This window comes from Rhamphochromis sp. 'chilingali' (assembly GCF_963969265.1).
Source record: "Rhamphochromis sp. 'chilingali' genome assembly, chromosome: 5".
NCBI classification, from domain to species: domain Eukaryota; kingdom Metazoa; phylum Chordata; class Actinopteri; order Cichliformes; family Cichlidae; genus Rhamphochromis; species Rhamphochromis sp. 'chilingali'.
In genome coordinates, this window is record NC_137932.1 from 13,997,235 (window position 1) to 14,018,392 (window position 21,158).

Below are 21,158 nucleotides of genomic sequence, written 5' to 3' on the forward strand. Positions count from 1 at the left end.
TTGGATATCCAATTCCACCACATCCCAAACGCGCTCTTTTAAATTGAGATCTGGTGACTGTGGAGGCCATGTGAGTGCAGTGAACTCATTGTCCTGTTCAAGAAACCAGTTTTAGATTATCTGAGTTTTGTGACATGGTGTGTTATCCTGCTGATCAGAAGATGAATACATAGTAGTTTTAATGGACTGGACAGGGTTAACAACAATACTGAGGTATGATGTGATGTGTAAGAGGCTCACTTAGTAGTAAGGGGGTCAAACTGTAAAAAGTATGCACTCCACCTACAGCCTGAACCATTGACACAAAGCAGGATGGATCCATGCTCTCATGTTATTTATGCCAAATTCTGACTCTGCCATCTGAATGTTGCAGCAGAAATCGAAGCTCATCAGGCTCATTTTTCTAATCTTCTGTTGTCCAATTCTGGTGAGCCTGTGCAAACCATAGGCTCAGTTTCCTGTTCTTAGCTGGCAAGAATGGCACCTAGTGTAGCCTTCTGCTGCTATAATACATCTGCTTAATGGTTTAGTGTGAGTTTACAGAGTGGTTGTTTGAGTTACAGTTGCCTTCCTTTCAACTCAAAGTAGTCTGGTCATTCTCATCTGACCTTAACAAGGCATTTTGGCCTAGAGTACTGCTGTTCAGTGGATATTTTCTCCTTTTTGATCAATTCTAAAAATGGGAGGATTGCATTAGGAAGTGCATTTGGTGTAAAATCCATGCCAAATGAAAGCACGTGAATTCATTCCATGTGGGAACCTCTTAGGAAGTAAGGGAGCAGCCAAAGGTACTTTTTTTCATCCTAGAGATGATTGAGCAGGAAAATGCCAATAGACCAGCAATATTGAAATACTCAGACCAGCCTGTCTGGTACCAACAATCATGCCACATTCAAAGTTATTTAAATCACCTTTCTTACAATTTCTGATGCTCAGTTTGAAGGTTATCTCATGTACATGCCTAAATTCATTGAGTTGTTATCATGTAATTGAACGAGGTGTACTTAATGAAGTTGTCAGGGATCGTATGGATCCGTTTTATGTCTCTTTACACTTTATGATGAGGAAAAGTTACAAAAAAATGTAGTTTAGATTGTTGGCGTTTCACATTAATGCAAAGCATAATAATTACAATTCAATAAACAATGATAGTAATATAGTAACAAATAGATACCATTTATTTTTATTTTAGTATTATTTTATCTGTGTAACTGTCTAAAACTTATTGAGAAGTAAAGTTTATGTATTATTTACACTGAAAAGCATTACTTAGCTTTTAAGTTTGGCTTATCTTTGCATGCCTTTGCATAAGCAAAATCTGTACGATACTGTGTTTAATATGTACAGTCGCATTCCATCTGTTTGTAATGAGTCAGCCTTCTCACGGATCACATCCTCTTGCTGCTGTTACATGTGTTGCTTCCTTTCTCCTCCGGCCGCTCTCTCCCGTCTTCAGTGTACCGGTCCCATTAAAACTACACGGCGCGCGCTGATTGGCTGAGCTCAAGCGTCGGCATCAGCGGACCAATCAGGGTGGGCCACGGTGAGATTTTTCTGTGTACTTTTGTGAGCGACGCAGCGGCAGCGGACTGTGTTGTTCTAAGTGAGGAGACGAGCATAGAGAGGCTGAAATCATGAAGCCACTTTTACTCGGTGAGTGACAACAGTAGAAGCTTTTCTGCTTCTACTAAAGTTAAGGTTTGTGGGTTTGTTAACTAAATGTGAATTTGGCGGCGTTTTAGTTTGTTTTTTTTTGCTCGTCTTGTTAGCTTAAATAGCTAAGTTAAGATTCAGAGAACAGAGCCAGGCCTTCGTTATCGTCTACTGAATTAAATAATCAAAGTCATTTCCTTTATTTGTTAAATAAATGTAGATTATAAACTGCACACAAGTAGATGTAAAACATTTTTTCGCTGTTTTCTTAAACCAAGTGGCTGTTTCGGTGAATGAGCATGCATTGCTAGGCGTCATCCTTTTCCTCTTGTCCTCATGTTTTGTTTCAGGAGTACTGGGCTGCTCTCTGGTTCTGGCTGTCCAAGCTTTGTACTCGGCTAGTGATGATGTGATCGAGCTCACCCAATCCAACTTTAACAGAGAGGTGATCCAGAGTGACAGTCTGTGGCTGGTCGAGTTTTATGCTCCCTGGTGAGTTTGTATAACTGTGATGGACTCTTCTTGTCTTGTAGTGGTAACAAGTGTTCTAAGAACAGCCAGTGACTAGTTTAAATACCAGTTTCTCATCTTTGTATTTTATTATCCAGTCATCTGTTTTACATCTGTACTTGTGATAGGAATAGACTTGTCTGGTAAGCTGGTAGCTCCTCCTTAGGTTGAGCACCATCTCGTGCAAAAGTGCTCAACAGAGACACAAAGTGCGTAGATGCACACAGTCTACATGCTTGCGTGCACACAGGGTTGGTATAGCAAAACTCAATTCTGCAACAAGAGGCAGTCGGCGGAGATGTGACTGCACAAAATCTATGCAAATCAAGTGTTAAATATTCACTCCCTATTAATACCAGAGCATTTGGTTCAGTGACTAATAAGGGTGCCACATAGCTGTTTGTGCGTTGTATTTAGCAGGTCATTACTGAAGGACTGTAGAGTAAATCTCACACTGGCAAAATGATGTTGTTTTTTTAACATTAAAATGAGTTTGTGTATAAAAACATGGATTTAGATTTCACTTTCTCTGTTGCTTTCTGCCAGGTGTGGCCACTGTCGAAATCTAGCTCCTGATTGGAAGAAGGCAGCTACTGCCCTCAAGGTAAATACAAATTGCCGTGATCATCTATCTGATGCCCTGTAGACTTTCTGATTGACAGCCTGTTTTCTCAGCTGAATGCCTCCTCTGCATTAAAAACGCCTACATCTGTTGTGGAGAAATATTCAGCGGTGGGCTTTGACTTTAAATTTCACAGTAATTTCAGTGACAGCGCATTCAGTGGATGGTTATGTGTGTGTGCCTTTTATTTGATATTTAACAATAAAAAATGGTTACTTAATAAGGGATATTTTCCTGTAAGAAAGAGGTGCTATCTACCTAACTTTTCTGTTGTTGAAAACTAGGAAGAAATGAGACGTTATCCAACCTGGGATGACAGGATCCAGATTAAAAATGACTTGTTTATTTCGTGAAATGTCTTCTCCTTTTTCCACACAGTATTGTTGATATGGGCAACTCCTGTAATGAAATCCCAGTTTAACGGCAATTGCTCATTGGCATGCAAACTAAAGTTTTGTTTTAAGCCAAATAAAAATAAGTTGACCTGAATATAAACTCAGAAGCTGCATAATCCAAATTGTGTGTTGTGACTTTTCCTCAGGGTATTGTCAAAGTTGGTGCTGTGGATGCTGACCAGCACAAGTCACTGGGTGGCCAGTATGGTGTCAGAGGGTTCCCCACCATCAAGATCTTTGGCGCTAATAAGAACAAACCAGAGGAGTACCAAGGTACAGAACTCTGCTGCTACAACTTTCCTATGTGTAAATTGAAAGTATTTTTCATAGTAAAATCTTCCAAGTCCTACTGAATAAGTTGAGTAAACTGATAAGCTGAACATAATAATTAATAGAAAAGGGGATGCTGGTTTGTTTCTTAATAATCTAACATCTTATCTTGATAAAGAAAGTTCAGGCGACCCCCCCCCCCCCCCCCCCCCCCAACCCCAACAATTTAAGCAGAAGCATCTATTAGATGAGAATAGAGATGAGCAATAGCAAGAAAAGTCATCCTGTGTAATAGCATCCAATTTGAATTTCACTTTCCTGCTACGTGTACTTATATCTACACAAGGTCACCTTCCCGAAGTCTATGGCAGAAATGTTTTATCTCTCCAGCAGGCTCGGCTCAGTCCATCATATCATTATGACTTTGTTTGCTGATCCTTGCTACGTCTGTGAACAGGGTCATCTTGAGTCTTATCAAGCATAGTTGTGACTTCACAGAGTATTTTATTGCTTTCAGGGCTTATAAGAGACCTGTACAAAACACTGTATTTAATAAGGTATTATTTTCATAGCTTTCAAGGCCTTTCTTCCTGTGATTGTGTTTGAGGCTGCGTTAACTGAAATCTGCATTTCTGACAACCACGCAGGTGGACGCAGCAGCCAGGCCATCGTGGATGGAGCCATGAACGCTCTGCGTAACCTGGTGAAAGAGAGGCTGAGCGGCAGATCTGGTGGCTCTGACTACAAACAGGTAATGAACCTTTTTTTTTTTTTTTTTTTTTTTTTTGCACTTGCATGAAATCACAAAGCTTTAAGAAAACACACATGAGCTGATTTATGTAACTGATAACTGGCTTGTAGCAGAGCGGTGGTGGTGGCAGCAGCAGTGGTGGGAACAAGAAAGATGTGGTCGAGCTCACTGATGACAACTTTGACAAGTTGGTGTTGGACAGTGATGATGTGTGGCTGGTGGAGTTTTTCGCCCCCTGGTGTGGACACTGCAAGAAGTGAGTTTGGTACTCGAAACGGTTAATTCCAAGCAGTAGGAAACTGAAATCCTCTCACTGTAACAATCTAGTGCAGTTGAAAAAGTGAAATAATAGCCCAGTAGGCCTGGATAAGTCTCACTGAAAATCCTCCACTAGAATTTAATCCCACTCAAAACTGTTCAGTGAGGTCTTAGGGATTTTATTCCAATACCTTTAATACCATTTGATATTTCTGAAGAAAATAAAGTTTCTTGCTTGATTTAAATGTCAGTATCTCAGAAGCTAAATGATAAAGTTTTTCTAAGCACCTCTCCTCCTTTGTCAACAGCCTGGAGCCTGAATGGGCAGCTGCAGCCACAGCTGTCAAGGAGCAGACCAAGGGCAAAGTTCGCCTCGGAGCTGTTGATGCTACTGTACACCAGGGCGTGTCCAGTCGCTATGGGGTGAGTAACAGCTGACTTTCAAGTCTTGAAAAGGTGCACTCTTTAGATGTGGAAAAAAAACATTTGCATGTTTTCTTGGCTAATTTTAAATGCACAACTTGATTATTGTGCACAATAATCCAGTGGCCACTTTGCCTTGGATACTTCCTTACTCTCGAGTCATTTGTAATGGTCTGTGTTACACTTACATGTTTTTACTGGCGTTTGATACTGAATAATAGCCTCTGCTGCTTTTTAGCAGAATGTTAAGTTTCAAAGCTCTAAAAATGCATTTGTAGTGTGGATTTAGTCGTGTCACACTAATTAAATCAGAATGTTTTTGCCTGAGTAAAACCCAGCTTCATAGTCAAAACTGCAGACCTTGATTTCTTGTTTGATAATCATTCCTCTGTAGATCCGTGGGTTTCCCACCATCAAGATTTTCCGCAAAGGTGAGGAGCCAGAAGACTACCAAGGAGGTCGCACCCGCGGTGACATTATTGAGAAGGCTTTGGATCTGTTTTCTGACAATGCTCCTCCTCCAGAACTGCTGGAGGTCAGTATTCTCATATTTGTATGATAAAGTCATATATAATTGTTTTTAATTACAGTTTAAAATGCAAATTGAAGATAATGTTGTCATAGTCTACAAGAAAATTGCCTGATTTAATGTGTATTTTAATGTATAGTTTGTAAAAAATATATATTAATTCTAACTAGAAAGTTAGAATAAAAACCTTTTATTGTCATGATATGAAATACGAAAATTGAAGAGTAGGCACATAGAAGCGAAGAACAAACATTCAGCCTGTTATAGAGTAAATATAAATTACTATTTATTAAACTACTAATACTACTGATATATAGGGTGTATACACGGTATGGTGATGAAAGCACTTTGCAATAAAAAGTAATGCAAATTCATGTCAGAATATTAAATTTGTGTTTACTTTAAATTCTTTGTCTCTCAGATTCTCAGTGAAGACGTCTTAAAGAAGACCTGTGAGGACAGTCAGCTGTGTATAATTGCTGTCCTGCCGCACATCCTAGACACAGGTGGGATCACACACATGAACTCAGATCTGTCTTTCTCTTCTTAGATTCTTTGACATTTTTGCCCTTAATGAAAATAAATCATTTTAACTTTTATCTACTTATTTTATGTCAATAATCATGACTCGAGCATGGCTTTAGTGGGCTCCCAATATTTATTAAAAACATATTTTTAATGCATGAAAAAAGGTTCCGCCTTGAGCTGTAAGGCTATACCTCACAACAGGTTGCAGGAGAGTTACCAGAAGCAGTAACAGTTCATTCCTGAATAGCTGATCATCACTGGTCATTATGTCTTAACAGGCGCGGCAGGTAGGAACAGCTACCTGGATGTGATGATGAAAATGGCTGAGAAGTACAAGAAGAAGATGTGGGGGTAAGCACCCAAGGCCAGACATACAGTAGTGTACAAATCACTAAATTCGAGTAGGAAGAGTTTCATATTCATTCCTTGTTTAGTGGTGACTTGAACAAAAGGACAAATTCTGGTGAACATTGAGTTTCGTACGGGTTATGTAAGGAAGAGCGTAACATCGAGTTCGCAGTGGGATGATGAATATACAAATCATAAGAATTGGGATGTATAATGACTCTTTCTTTAAAAACATATAGAAGTTAATAATTGCAATATGTGTGACGATGTTCATGCAAAGTTTTGTTCAGATTGCCACACCCTTTAAAGAAAGAGGAGATTAGGTACATACGCTACAATCACCGATATAGTAAGGGAAATGATGACGGTGATTAACGGCCGACTCTTTCTTCTCAGCTGGCTGTGGACCGAGGCAGGGGCTCAGATGGAGCTGGAATCCTCTCTTGGTATTGGTGGTTTCGGCTACCCTGCCATGGCTGCCATCAACACACGCAAGATGAAATTTGCTCTGCTCAGGGGTTCCTTCAGTGAGACTGGTATTCATGAGTTCCTCAGGTAAGGAGGTGTAATTAACAAATACATTACACAACTTGGAGTAGGCTGAGCAGCGTCACTCACATGTGCTGATCTTTTCAGGGAGCTTTCTGTGGGCCGTGGCTCAACTGCCACATTGGGAGGTGGCGTCATGCCCAAGCTTCACACTGTTGAACCATGGGACGGCAAAGATGGACAGGTGAGTGGGAATCACATTGACATAATGGTTGGAATGTGTAGCACTGCATGTAGACTAGCATAGGGTAGTCAAACAACCTTAACTGGTAGGTGAATCAGAAAACGGGTACTGAAGCTGAACACAGACAAGGGCCAGAATGACAGGATTGGATTATCCCCTGAACCCAAGGTTTATGGGCTGTCCCAGTGGGACAAACTATTAGTCCAGGGCAAGCAATTTGTAGTTAAACTGAATCTGTACGTCTGCTTAGTGTAACAGAATAAATGCCTACCAGCTTTGTACCGCCTCTGCACTGAAACTTTGTACTCCATCTGCATTATTATGCAATATTGCAGTGCTCTTAAATCCAGATAACCTTCTTGTCTCTTTAAATAATCTTTGAAGAGGTTCAGTCCATCTCAGTCTTTGCTGACAGCTCGTCTTTATTTTATGCTCTGTCATCCTCAAGCTTCCCGTGGAGGAGGACTACGACCTCAGTGATGTAGAACTCGATGACTTCAAGGACGAGTTATGAGTCCAAATGGGGCAGGACTGATCCAGACTATCTGCGTTTGGTCTGGTCTGGTCTGGTCCTGTGCGCTCCACCTCCCCTCTCCTGTGGACGAATGGGAGGCCCGGTCGCCCAGTTACTGAAATACTCCTGAAAAGACACATGAGAGACACCTGCGGTTTCTCACATCATCTTGTTAGTCACAAGGAGGACAGGAAGGAGGGGAGAGTGTGTCGTGTCCTCTGAGTGAACTCTTTCTCACATACCTGCTGAACGCTAGATGCCGCATATTTAAAACAGCTGCCGCCCACTGAGGAGAGGAGGGTGGAGCTTCCGAATGTCACATTTTTGTCATTGTTTCACTTTTTAAAACATTGCCTTTCCTGCCCTCGTCAAGCACCTACTTTGAGATGTGGACTTGTCAAATTAACACTTAAACGTCCCACCTGATGTGACTAAATTTGTCTCTTTTTAAACCAGTGACTGAGGATGTTGGTGAGTTTGCATCATGTGTGTCCAGGACAAATGGGGATACCAAGGGGGGACTTCTTGTGTAGATTTTTCTTACACAACTTTATTTCAATTGTGTGAAAACAAAAGGACATTTTTGTTACAAAAATAAAAAGAAATTAAAAATAATCACTGCCTCATTATTAACATGAACTGTAAACTCATTTCACTGAGCACATGCAATACCAAAGGCATAGAGAGAGCTTGTTAAATACAGCAGCTTGTGCCAGTTCAAGCTACTGTTATCTTGAATCAGAATACTTTATTAATCCCAAAGGAAATTAATAAAGAACAACAATAAGCCACATTTTAACAATTAAATTGAATAGAATTAAGTGATTTAATTAGTTTCCTCTTAGTATAACATGAGAGTATAACATGAAAGTCATAATACTTGAAAGCATATAATCCTGTAAGCATAAATAAAAGATATGGCACTTACAGCAAACGGGTATTCAAAACGAGACGTTTTGAAATGCACAAAAAAAAATGCCCTGACTGAAAATCCACTTCATTGTCCACAGAGGGAAAAAAGCCACATTGACCAGAGAAGTGTACATTAATGTAAACATTAAGACATGGAGTGTTAAATTGAAAGGAGGAGGGGCTGTGATGAAGATTGATCCTCTGTCAGAACAAGCGGCACAAAGCTGGAGGGATGTAGGTGTGCATGAGCTGCAGGGTGTGATCACTTTCACTGTGTCCTCAGAACTGACGAGAGGCTCCCTGATCCGACTGCAGCAGTCTGACAATGGACGGGTCGCTCTTGGCACCTTTAATGAACTCCTCCAAAGACAATCTGCCTGTGGGGGGGAAAAGAAAATGTCAGTTATGAGCAGTAAAACATGAAAATGTTTTACATGCAGCAACTACCCACAAAAATCAGCTACTGATGTTTCTTTTGAGATGGTGACAAATAACACTGCATTAAGTAGTTTAAAATAACCTAAAGGACCTGAGCCAGAATCATGGTATTCATAGCCGTCATGTTTCTTGTCCAGCAGGTGACGCTGCTGTATGTATATAACTCTATGCGAGTGCAGTTCTGCATGAGAGATGTGAAACCTTAACCATGTTTTACCCGAACATTCATCACTCTCATAGTATACATATGACAGAAATTAGGTAAAAACATATCAGGTGTACTTTAATTTTGTTTAAAAGATTTTTTATTATTCTAAGATGAAACAGCAGAAAATTACACTTTTTTGAGTCTAACACCTACTTTTTCTTACATAATAGCATTAGATAAGAGGTTCACTCGCTCTGTAACTTACTGGGTCTGGTTTGACCAATCACACCAGTGCTACTACTGCCAGTATTCTGACTAACAGGAAGGCAGTGGGTGCCCCAACCTAAGCAAAGATCAGGTAAGGTTTCCCCAAGCTCCTTAGTGGTCTTGATTTCTGATTAGCCGGTTAGCTTAATAGGGCTTAAAGATTCATTTTAAATGTGTTAGGTTACCTTCAGGTGGCACTGACACCACCCAAAAAAAATGTAAAATTTGGACTTTACAAGTGGCCTGTGTTTGAGAGATTGTGTGATGCCGGGAACATCCGTTCTTTTTAGAGCTCCAGATGTGTTATGCTTTCAGCAGAATTTTATTACGTTGTTTTGGTCCTTGGAAAACTGAGTAAAGTAGTTCAATACAGTTTCCAGCTTTCATGGGTATGTGGAAAAAACATCCTTGAGCATCGCGGATGCAGCCTACAATTTACCCTCTACCCTCCTCTGCAGCTGTGGTTTCAGGCGTGGCATATGGCATCACATGATGTCTTAAAACGTCTGTCTGAGACACAGCTTGACCTTCACAATGTCAAAACAAAACACTCCTGCCCAGCACCATAGCTCCAGATATCTTGAGCTGTGACGTGTCAGATTCAGTAAGGAAAGTGCATTTTTTGATGTATCATTCAAGTCACTCTAAGTGTCAATCCATTTATGGTAAGCCTGTGGATCACCAGGCTGGGAGCGAATCATAGCTACTTCGTGTGATATGACATGAATCAAAGTGCCAAAAGTGTTCTGCAAGTCATGGTTTTCATGTAAACAGCTGTTACATAAGTAATCTTTCACAACAGACAACTGTACAGAAGTCTTGCGTCACATGCGGCCTAATTTCTTTATATTTTGCTAGGAAAATACTACACTAATACTGAAGCATGCAAACATAAAGGTAAATATATACATATGGTGCGTGCAATATATATAAATATTAATATCAATATAAAGAGCAAAAACCCTTTATATTATACCCTAAAAAAAGTTTGAAGAGTCAGAAAGTCAGTATTTGGTTTGACCACCCACACTGAACTCTATTCAAACCACATTTCTTTTTATTTATTCCTAAAATAGGAAAATGGTACAGGGATTTATTGAAACATATTTGGTATGGTCGCCTTTGTGCTTCAACACTCTTTGAACTCTCCTAGGGAAGCTTTCTTTTCATTTCTTTAAGTAGACTTCAGGAAAAGTTCTGCATCCTCCAAAAGGTCATTCAAAACTCTTCTTTGGATGCTCACTCCATTTTGTTCCATTTTCTATCAAGATAATCCGATACTGCTTCAATAATGTTGAGGTCTGGGGAATGCCGGTCCCAAGCCCAGATAAATGGGGGAGGGTTGTGTTAGGATGGGGAGGTGTAAAGTTTTTCAAATCAAACATGCTTGTGGAAATATCGAAAAATTGACATATTGTATGGAAATCTCATTCTCATCAAGAATGAGATTTTCATATCAGATTGGTTGGTGCTCAGGTTAACTACTACAGATGCTGTTAGCCAAAAGGGTGACGGTGGAAACTATGTTACTGTTGGCCAAAGACAAAAGAAGAGAGGAGGCCAATACTACGCTAGGTTAGTAGTGTGGAGGTAAGAGTAGACTTTCAATGTAATGAATACGCATGCTGGCTTAGATGATTTGTCCTATTTCCTCACATTTTTTTAAGTACACACTGCACACCATGTAGAGATATGCCTGGATTTCTCTTTAGGAGCTCTTTAGGAGTAAATGTTATTTGTTCAAAAATACTACTGCATGCCTGTCAAACTTTGTTATGTTTGTCATTTTAACTGGATTCTAAGAAATCAAATGATATTGTATGTTTTTGCACCAGGCTGTTAAGTGCCTAAAAATCCAGTTCAAAATAGACCCTTGGCTAAGTTGTATTTTATGTGTAAACACAAGACTAGTCCATCGTCTTAGGTGGGTGCCCTTTTTAATACTTGATTCATATGTCAGTGCTTAGTGGCTTAACAAGATAACAAAACCCCCGAAAAGGTGTCGGGTTCAAGGACAGGACTGAAAACGAGTGAAAAAGCAGTTACTGTCCAAATAAAAAGTCTAGAAAACTTTAAAGTGCTTAAGACTACTAATAATTACAAAACAAAAAGTCTGACTCCTTGGAGACAAAACATAAAGAAATGAGGGGTGGCTCAAGACTTTTGCACAGTACTATATGTTTTTCTTTTTCTTTGTGGCCATATCCAACCAAGCCGATAGTGAAAACAAAAGTAAAGCACGAGTTAAAACAGAACTAATGACTAAAACTAAAACCAGAAGTCCACAATCGTGGTTTCACTAAAGCCACCTAACCTGCTTACGCATGCACTCTTGAAAAGTTAATATAAACATCAGATTTAGTTTTATAGTAGCTATCAGTGTAATGTTTATCGATACTCTTCACAGCATCTCTTCGCCATTAATAAAGTTTCAACAACACTTGTCACAACTTTACAATAACTATCCAAACAGTATTTATCAGGTGGTTTACGCACCAAATATACAATCACTGGCCACTTTGTTAGCTACAACTCTTCAGCTGCTTGTTAATGCAAATATCTAATCAGCGAGTCACATGGCAGCAATTCAAGATGATCTGCTGAAGTAGAAGATGAGAATCAGAAGGGGAAAGAAAGGTGATTTAACTGACTTTGAATGTGGCATGGCATGTTGGTGCCAGACAGGCTGGTCTGAGTATTTCAGAAACTGCTGATCTACTGGGATTTTCCCACAGAACCATCTCTAGGGTTTGCAGAGAATGGTCCAAAAAAGAGAAAATATCCAGTGAGCGGCAGTTCTCTGGGCCAAAATGCCTTGTTGATTTTAGAGTTCAGAGGAGACTGGCCAGAGTGCTTTACACTGATATGAAGGCAACAGTAACTTGGTTTATAATAATAGTTATAATAAATCCAGGTATGCAGAAGAGTATCTGAATGCACAACATGTCGAATTAGATGCAGATGCACTAGAGCAGCAGAGGATCGCTGCTGTCAGCTAAAAACAGCAAAGCGAGGCTTCAATTTGCACACAGCCTCATCAATATTAGACTAAAGAAAAATGTTGCCTGGTCTGATTAGTTGATTTTGATTTCGAAATTCAGGTTTTTACCGTCAGCATTTGGCATGCACAACATTGAAGCATTGATCCATCCTGCCTTGTATCAACAGTTCAGGCTGCTGGTGGTGTAATGGTGTGGGGATTATTTCCTTTTGGGTCTCGTAATACCAACATTTAAATGCCACAGCCTACCAGAGTATTATTGCTGACTATGTCTGTCCCTTAATGAGCACAGTGTGCACCATTCCTCAAAGCTCAAATCATCTTAAACTGGTTTCATGAGCATGACAATGAGTTCACTGTACTCAAATAGCCTCCAGAGATGCGGTGGAACAGGAGACTCGGATCATGGACTCGGATCAATGTGCAGCCAATACATCTGCAGCATCTGTGTGATGCTGTCACGTCGATATGGAGCAATATTCCTCTCTGAGGAATGTTTCGGCACCTTGTTGAATCTGCACAACAAAGAATTAGGGGTAGCTCTGAAAGCAAAAGCGGGCCAAACTCAGTGGCTGTGAATTTTACTAACAAGCAATTTAAAGTGTTGACTTTATTCTTCCCAATGTCAAACTGTCCATCTATAACAGGACCAGTTTTAGTTGGACCAGATGCATGACTAGCATACTGATTAAGCATTAATAAAAAGTCGATTTATTTATTTACTGTGAAAAGAACAATTTGGTTCACAATGATGTATGCAGCACATGGAAATAAGACACCAGCCTTACCATCATTGTCAATATCCATCTGTCGAAAGATCTTATCTGTCCTTTTCTCTGGTGTTGATTCATCCTCGGGCATCTTCATCACTGATGACACCATCTTGTAAATTGCCTATAAAAAAAGACAATAATGACTCCTGTGATGTGTGTATTGATTTTGCTGGCTACGTGCGTGAAGCTTTTAGGGCGCACTGATGAAAAATAACCGTTGCCACTGACATCATTTTGCTTATATTGTCTGAAAGCTCTGACCTGTTTTCTGTTAGCTAGCAGATAATGATGTTGGTCTGACAACAAAAGATCCTGCCGTTTCACCCGCAGTAGGTCTTTCTGAACTCACTTATCTGCTTGTATAATATTAAAATTTGATTAAGTAAAGGAGAGAAATATGTCATTCTGGAAAACAGAATGCTTTCTGCCAGCTGCAACAGCATGGCTTCTGTTATTTTTCCACATCATTCTTTTTTCATTTGTATTTATTACTCCCTGTATGCGATACCTTTATTTAGTGTACAAACAGTATTTCTTAAATTTAAATAATTATTTTAATGGGTGTGGTCCTAGCGCTCATTAGTACCCAGTGCATGGTCTCTATTTTATTTATTTTTTTCACATTTATTTGTTTCCACAAGCACGAAGGACTAAGCCAATATCCAGACTGCTCAGCCCACCTTATTGGAAGAGTAAATATAACCACAGTGATAAGGAAAACAGAAAGGGCAGCCTGCAGATGACTGTTGAACCTAAAAACAGCCATTACCAGGAGGCTAAAGTGCATATAACAGCAAAAATTAGAGCTAAACTTATTTATTAACAGTCATAAAAAGAATGATTGAATAATATAAATATTTTTAGTTATTACTGATATAAGAAAAAACAGCATGTTCCAGATGCTTTTATTTGGCTTATACAATGTATTTTATATCTTTTTTTAAATTGTTTGACAGAAGGAAATGATATCGTTTCATTGTCTTATAGACAGTAAAAGTGTTAAAAATGTAAAAAGTGATCGTTTATTGTAAACTAATTTACTCTCTTGACTTATTTTCCAATTCTCGTTGTTATTTGTCTAGATTTTGTTTATTAAAATGTGATAAGCTCACACACACACACACATATAAAACCTCTGCTCTGTAGTATCAATCACACAGCACATAGTATGTCCTCACCTGAACTATCTCCAGCATCTCTGCCCGGCTGATATAGCCATTCCCATCCAGGTCATACATGCTAAAGGCCCAGCGTAGCTTCTGCTCCAGCCCGCCACGAGACGTCACACTCAGTGCTATGATGAACTCCCTGAAGTCGATTGTGGCATCGCCGTTGGTGTCAAAAGTGCGGAAGACGTGCTCGGCAAACTTTGAGGCGTCTCCGTAGGGAAAGAAGTTGGCGTAGATCTTCTTGAACTCGTCCACAGTCAGGTGGCCGGTGGGACAGTCCTTCAGGAAGCCGCGATACCACTCCTGCAGCTCATGGTCGGTGAATTCTGTGTTTTCTCTCAGGTCGTTCAGGACCTCAGGCCGCAGCTTGCTGTTCTGTTTCCCCATGACAAAGCACCTTTGCAGGCAGGGCGATAGCAGGGCTGGTGTTTCCTATCCTCCACTCCCTGTGCTTTTACTTTCCAGCTTCCTCTGCTCCTACAGGGGACCAATAACCCTCATTAATATCCCTGTGTGAATATCATAAATGATTCATGGGGTCAATAATTCCACTCAGTTTGCAGCAGCGTTTCATCAGAAAACATGTTCTGAGGATGTTTTTCAGGCAAACAAGCTGAGGGGGAAAAAGTCTGGATAATTCAAACAGGGTCCATACACAAGAAAAAAAAGAGATAAGATTACAACGCAGATGTTAACAAAACACTATGTGTGTGCACACATGTGTATGGAGCAAGGGGGTGGTCTGGTCTCCGTGGATACAGTATTAATTGTCAGGCATGGTGATAATTTATCGACCTTTCACTGCATGGTAGAGGGACAAGTGTCCTGGGGCATTGTAATTCTCAATAAAGCCACTTTCTAAAAGGTCAGGCTGATACTGACTGTTGTCACTGAGAAGGCCAAACATTCATTTTGACAATAATCCTCACCTTCATGGGAAAATTAATCTCCTAACTGATTTTAAGAAGGTGGAATTGACACAATGATTAAAGAGCAAATTCAGAGAGCAAGTAAATGAGCATCCAAGTCAGTCCATAGACAAGTCCACTGGTTTTAAACTACAACAGCAAAGATGCCACTGCAGAACGAGCGATCATTGAAACCACATTAAGACACACCCTGTTTCAAGACATTAATCATCCAGTGTTAAGGTAAAAAAACTTTAAAGTTAAACTTTTCTCTTTGTCTTTTCTTGACTTTGCTGTTCTTAACTGTTGTCTATGTTCTTGCAGTGATTTTATTTTAATGTCCTGTATTTACTGCTTTCATTTTCCTTAAATCTGTCAGTGTTTAAATGCAGCGTACCTGTTAACCTAACACATAAACACGAGCGCTTGCTATAAATACGTACAGAAAAGACAAAGCCAGCGAAGCATTTGACCACCTGGTTCTATTCACGTTTGCTTTCTGTGGTTTGCTTCTGTTTCCATGGTTCTACTCTGCAAAATCTGTTTATTCATGTATACAGGGATATTCATGATTGGTGATATGAGGATGCATAAACACATCACATCCAAAATAAAACCTCCTGCATAAAACTCATTATGAAGCAGACGCTGACACGTGTTTGCCGGTGAGCAAAAAGGTTTTGACATTTTCAGAGAAAATGTGTGATGTAGGTGTCATCATGTATATGTCTGCATCTTTATTTTAGGTGAGGAAGGTGTTAAGAATGTGCCACACTTTTCCCCCAAAAAATAACAAGAGGAAACAGCTGTTTTGTTTTGGGGGTTTTTTTGTAGAAGGAAAATGTTCTTACTTACAAATTGTCTGTTTGATTCTATGAAATTACCTCAAGTTTTCTTTTAGCATGGTTGGTTTGTGGCTCCGTGGGATAGAACGAGAAAGCAACTTTCACATTTGTTATAACGTTTTCTGGAAAACTGAGGAAAAACTGGCCAAAACCTGAGCTAATCTTTCACATGCATCTGGTAAAGTGTGAGTGGGAGGGACAGAAAGAGAGATGTGCGGGGGTAGGGAGGAAGAAAGAATGGAAAAAGTATGACACATAGAAGAGAAACTATTTCCAGCTATACTATATGAGTTGCTTTGCTAATACCCACAGTGCAATTATATAATAATCTTTCTGAATAACACCTCCACTCCTCTGTGCTGATATAATGAATTTATGGGAGAGAAGCTTTGTACCCATGTTCTCTCTCTTTCAATTACTGGGACCCCAGCGCTCCTGTCTTTCTGGCAACAGAACGATCCATCTGGCGAAGAACAAATGAGAGCGGCTTGAATTTGGATGAGATCCTTTTGAAACAGACGCCATATTTGTTATAATTGCCAGACAGGTGTAATTTCCTGTAGGTTTATGAATCAAAGTCACAGAATGACACAGAGGTCTGTAAGTCAAACAAGGAACTATGTCACTCAGGTTTCTGGACAGATAAAAATAAATCAAAGTACAACACAATAATACATTTAATTTCTCAATCCAGCTTTCTTTTCTCATGCAAACTGCATTCCAAAATTAGGAATTTGGAAAACTTTGAATTGTCTAACGGTGAGTTCACGAGTGCATATCTGTTGACTGAAGGATACTACTGCTACTGCTACAGTTAATTTAGAACTGCAAACTTGTCTTTGGCAAAAGCCAGAGTATCTGGTGAGAACCCACTCAGCCACAGGTAGAAAGTGCAAATCCCACACAGAAAGTCCCCGGCTGGCTGGTGGACCTTCTCTCTGTGAGGCAACGGTGCTAACCACCCTGCCGCAGTGTCGGCCTGAATCAGGCAATCGTTAAAGTCACAAAGATTCATCCTTTGTGAAGGATGTCGATAAAAAATTGAATGGAAACACATCCATCCATCAGTGACCAGGCTGATCGACTAACTGTCCTGAAAGCCAAGGTGTTATTATTGCTTATACGGATTAAAGAGAGTGAAAGGCTTCTACGTCCTGTTGCAAAGAAAAATACTAACACATGACCACAAAGTAGCATTTTGTGGTGTCTCAGACACTTCAACATTTCACAGCAGCACTGAGCAACTAGAGAAAAGGTGATTATTATTTTGAGAATATATTATCATGTCTGCTGCCTCTGTTTTAACTGGACCACAGCATGAACCACACACTGCCCTACAGGCCTGACTATAGTCCTTCCGTTTTAACATACAACAGGATGCACCTCCTCAGATCTGTGTCACATGGACTTTTCCAGGACAGTTCAGTGCGCAGGCTGAGCCCGAGTAGACATAAATATGGGCGTTGCTATTTATTCCCTCAAACAAACACAAAGCCACATGAAACACAACAGCTTGTCAGATGGAAAAAGTGCTACCCTCATGCTTCAAGATCCTCTGAGGCTAAGAGAAAATACTCATAATATGCAACAGCATGTGCTCTAGCCTAGTTATTTTAGTAAGTAATAGCAACATACTTACATAAGGCTGCGGGTTGCAAAACAGTCTTACAGAGTGCAGTGACCTCTGAAATATGTTCATTAAAAACCTAAACAAACCCTTTCCACTGTAATTAGGCATTTTTAAAACATTCTTTATCAGATAACATATTTTTCTTTTCATTAAAACTGTTAACTGAATTAAAAGTATTCCTGCAAAAAGCTTCTTTTTTTTTTTACCTGCTGCAAGTTCTGGTAATTTCCTTTAATAAAGTGATTAAATAGATTTGCAGTACTGCTTATAACATTTAAAACATTCCTACTTATGCATGCAAGCTTTGGTCTGGGATTTCAAAGGCTGTTTTAATAAAGTTTTTTTCTTTGTTGTGACATAGAATTACTCAGGAAATGATGTGGTTCAGGGAAAATAAAGTCCTCTCTGCCTTGACTGGTGGGGTTGCAGAGCTGGTGAGCTGAACACAGTCTTGTGACCGTTGCTTGATACACTACAGCCCCTCGAGATTGCCAGTTCACATTCAGTGTTTGCGGTTCCCTTAGATTACACAGCAACAGATCCTGTCCCTGTCCCCAACCCCCATAGCCTTCCTTGTTCCGTATGATCCACTTTTTTCCAGTGGGTTCTCCGCCTAATGAGACTGTTTCACACAAGCTCCAGTGCAGCATGCATCCCCCCTCCCCAAGGCTACAGCGGGGGTTCCTGTAAACCCGTTTCACTGCTGTTTGCCATTCTTAGACCCACTTTATTTCCTGAGTAGGGCTATGTCACAACAAAGAAAAAAAAACATTCTTTCCAACATGCTCATTATTTCACGAAGAACAGGAAGGAAACTACAATGACAGTCAGATACAGAGATGCAGCATGCATATGTTTAAATATATCTGTCCTTAGGTGTTTACAGAGAAAATAGTTCATGCTTATGTTTCCACCAGTTGTTAGTGAGCGTGGGAATCAAAAGACAACTTCTGCTTAAAGTCATATCTAAATGTACATAAGTAATTACTTTTTCTTAAAAAGGATACAATCGAGTATTTGTTTTAATTTATTTTCAGACAAAGCCTCTAAACTGTGAACATCCACTAGTATTCTTAGTGGATATTGTTAGGTTTTCCATTTGTCAATTAGTACAAATACAACAGACATCCCCACTCCTCCTGTTTTTATATTGCAAGCGGGCTCACACTGAACCTTTTCCCTTCATTAACTCTTGATAAACACGACTGACAGAATGTTTTTAATGCTCTCTGCATCGTGCCTCTTTTAAAGGGAATGTAATCCAAACAACCTGATATGGCTCAGTGCACAGAGAGAAAGCGTGCCCGTTTTAGCCTGCTCTGCAGTGGATGAGCAGAGCAGCGCTGTAGCCTCGAGTACGCGAACCACTGGTAACTGGGACTCCATCAGGTGGTTGAGGAGTTGGTGTGAGGTATTTATAAGCTAAGGAGAAAATGAGCTCTCCCATTATTCTCGCATTCAGCGGTGCTTCGTGGCAGTCTCTCTGAACTCATGTCAGAGAAAATCATTGCAGTGGATCAGGATGAGGTCCCCTGACACACCAGTAGTCAAGGCAACAGTATAGTAGTGCTACAGCTTATGAGGGAAAGGCAGTGTAACAGTCAATCTGGGGCACACGCAGGGCAGAAGATATATTGAGACTCGAGTGTGTGTGTGTGTGTGTGTGTGTGTGTGTGTGTGCGCGCGCGCGTGCGCATTTAATATTTCCTTACTTTAAATCTGAAACATTAGTATCATATTCATCACTTGACATTACCATGCACTGGACCTAATCTAGATATTCTGCACGCTCAAGCTTACAACAGCAAAATTATTATGTGTATTTTTATTACTTTAACACTTGGTGAGTGGGTGTATTTAATTTTGGATGCGTACTCTTCACGTGATAGCTATGGTCTTTTTATCTGAAAAAAAAATGTGTGAAATTAACTAGAAAAACAGCAACAATAGTGTGAAATAGTAGATGAAAGGAGTAGGCTTTTAATATTTAGCAAGACAGTGTTTTAGATGGCAATCCCATAGCAAGAAAAGGAGCTGGCAGATCTTTATTTTTTTCTAAGATGTCACACAGTGAGTATTTGAACTTATAATATTAACATTTTACCAGTTTCTGTAGCATTTTTAGGCAAGCTGTGATTTAAAAACTTGATTTGATACTTAGTTCATGTCACTTATACATGAAACCTTAAAAAAAAAAAAGATCAAACCAAGATGAATTAAATCCCCTCCCACACATTCAGCCACACTCTTTAGTTATAATATCTGCTGATCCTAATCACAAATATTTTTTGGACAAGCACATCTTTTTATGAAGCACAAAACATTGTCTGTTAGGTTTGATTTAGTTTATGTGCTTTCGCATACATTTAATACATGTGCTTCAATATTACTCAATGTGCCTTGTCTAAGGCTATTTTTCTTTAGCTAGATGCATATAGTCGATCACTTTAATGATCTGTTACTGTATATTTTTTACATGTTTGTATTGTATATGTTTTTGTAATGTAGTTATGTGGTGCATGTGTTTTTGACTTTTGCTGCCATGATTCCCGGTCTCTCTTGGAAATTAGATTTTTAATCTCAATGATATTTTTCACCTGGATAAATAAAGGACTAATAAATTAAATAAAACAGTGCATTACATTTGATCAGGTTTTGTTTTGCAGCATGTAGTCTGCATTAAGACTTGTGAGCCACTAAGCTGCATTTTTGATAATATTTTTACTACTGGAATACTTTCCAGGGCAGATGAGATGTGTTTTAACTGGGTGTAGTCCTGTCTTGGGGAAATTGCCACAGCAGTCCAGGGTAGAGTAGCCACTGAAGCACAGTGGACTTCACAGTAACGAGAAATGTTTCTAAAAAATTAATATAAACTTACCTTTTTCCTGAAGGTATCTATGGGTCCTCCGGCTGAAAGAGTAAATGTTTGAAGCCCACGTTTCCCACTGTAAGGCGTCACCAGCAGCCGAACTTAACCGTTAACTTGCAGTAGTTTAACTTCACACCTCCTCCCACCGACTCCAACGCGAGAGAAAGTATTCGAGTCACCCAAACACTTTTCAGACAAAAGAAAAGATATGAAAAAGCGTGTAATTATTCTTCCAAGATAGTTTTATCATTATTATTATTTCTATTCAGTATGTCCTGCTTCCAGCTCCCGGTGTAGCGGCTTTATCATTTAGTGGAAGATGTGGCACCCAGCTTGGTTTTTATCCGAATGTTCCATATTGCTCCTTGGGGGGGGTTCCTTCGTCCGGGAGAGGGATTGAACCTTCTCCATCAATTGAAGAATTACTAACAATAGCAGTTTAATCGAGGGGACACTGAGTAAAAGCCAGAATGACCGTGACATGTATTTTAAAAAACATTTTAATGGCATTTCCTGTTTTGTAGTGTTTAAGTAATACTTTAAATCCCTCCCCCCGATACACTGAATGGATCCCTCCACACTCGCAGCTTCACTGTAAGGAACTGTCGCAGCAGAGTTCAGTGGAAAATTATCAACGGAGACTATTATTAGCTCAATATCT

The 21,158-nt window shown here is 39.7% G+C and overlaps 2 protein-coding genes across 3 annotated transcripts; one reads left to right on the forward strand and one right to left on the reverse strand.

Moving 5' to 3' along the window:
• Nucleotides 1-1,519: 1,519 nt before the first annotated feature.
• pdia6 (protein disulfide isomerase family A, member 6) lies at nucleotides 1,520-8,149 on the forward strand. Of its 2 annotated transcripts, none has more exons than XM_080881970.1 (13): nucleotides 1,520-1,653; nucleotides 2,004-2,145; nucleotides 2,710-2,767; nucleotides 3,327-3,453; nucleotides 4,098-4,201; nucleotides 4,312-4,457; nucleotides 4,768-4,882; nucleotides 5,277-5,417; nucleotides 5,833-5,917; nucleotides 6,218-6,290; nucleotides 6,684-6,842; nucleotides 6,924-7,020; nucleotides 7,469-8,149. In XM_080881970.1, exons 1-13 carry the CDS (start codon nucleotides 1,635-1,637, stop codon nucleotides 7,532-7,534), a joined length of 1,332 nt encoding a protein of 443 aa, XP_080738096.1. In that variant the 5' UTR covers nucleotides 1,520-1,634; the 3' UTR covers nucleotides 7,535-8,149. The 2 variants fall into 2 exon arrangements, with proteins under 2 accessions (XP_080738096.1, XP_080738097.1); XM_080881971.1 differs by having other exon boundaries at nucleotides 4,315-4,457.
• Nucleotides 8,150-8,588: 439 nt separating this feature from the next.
• Nucleotides 8,589-20,833, reverse strand: hpcal1 (hippocalcin-like 1). Its single transcript, XM_080881972.1, has 4 exons — nucleotides 20,507-20,833; nucleotides 14,252-14,719; nucleotides 13,089-13,194; nucleotides 8,589-8,823 (listed from the first exon to the last, which is right to left on the reverse strand). Exons 2-4 carry the CDS (start codon nucleotides 14,627-14,629, stop codon nucleotides 8,726-8,728), a joined length of 582 nt encoding a protein of 193 aa, XP_080738098.1. The 5' UTR covers nucleotides 14,630-14,719; nucleotides 20,507-20,833; the 3' UTR covers nucleotides 8,589-8,725.
• Between the last annotated feature and the right edge of the window lie 325 nt (nucleotides 20,834-21,158).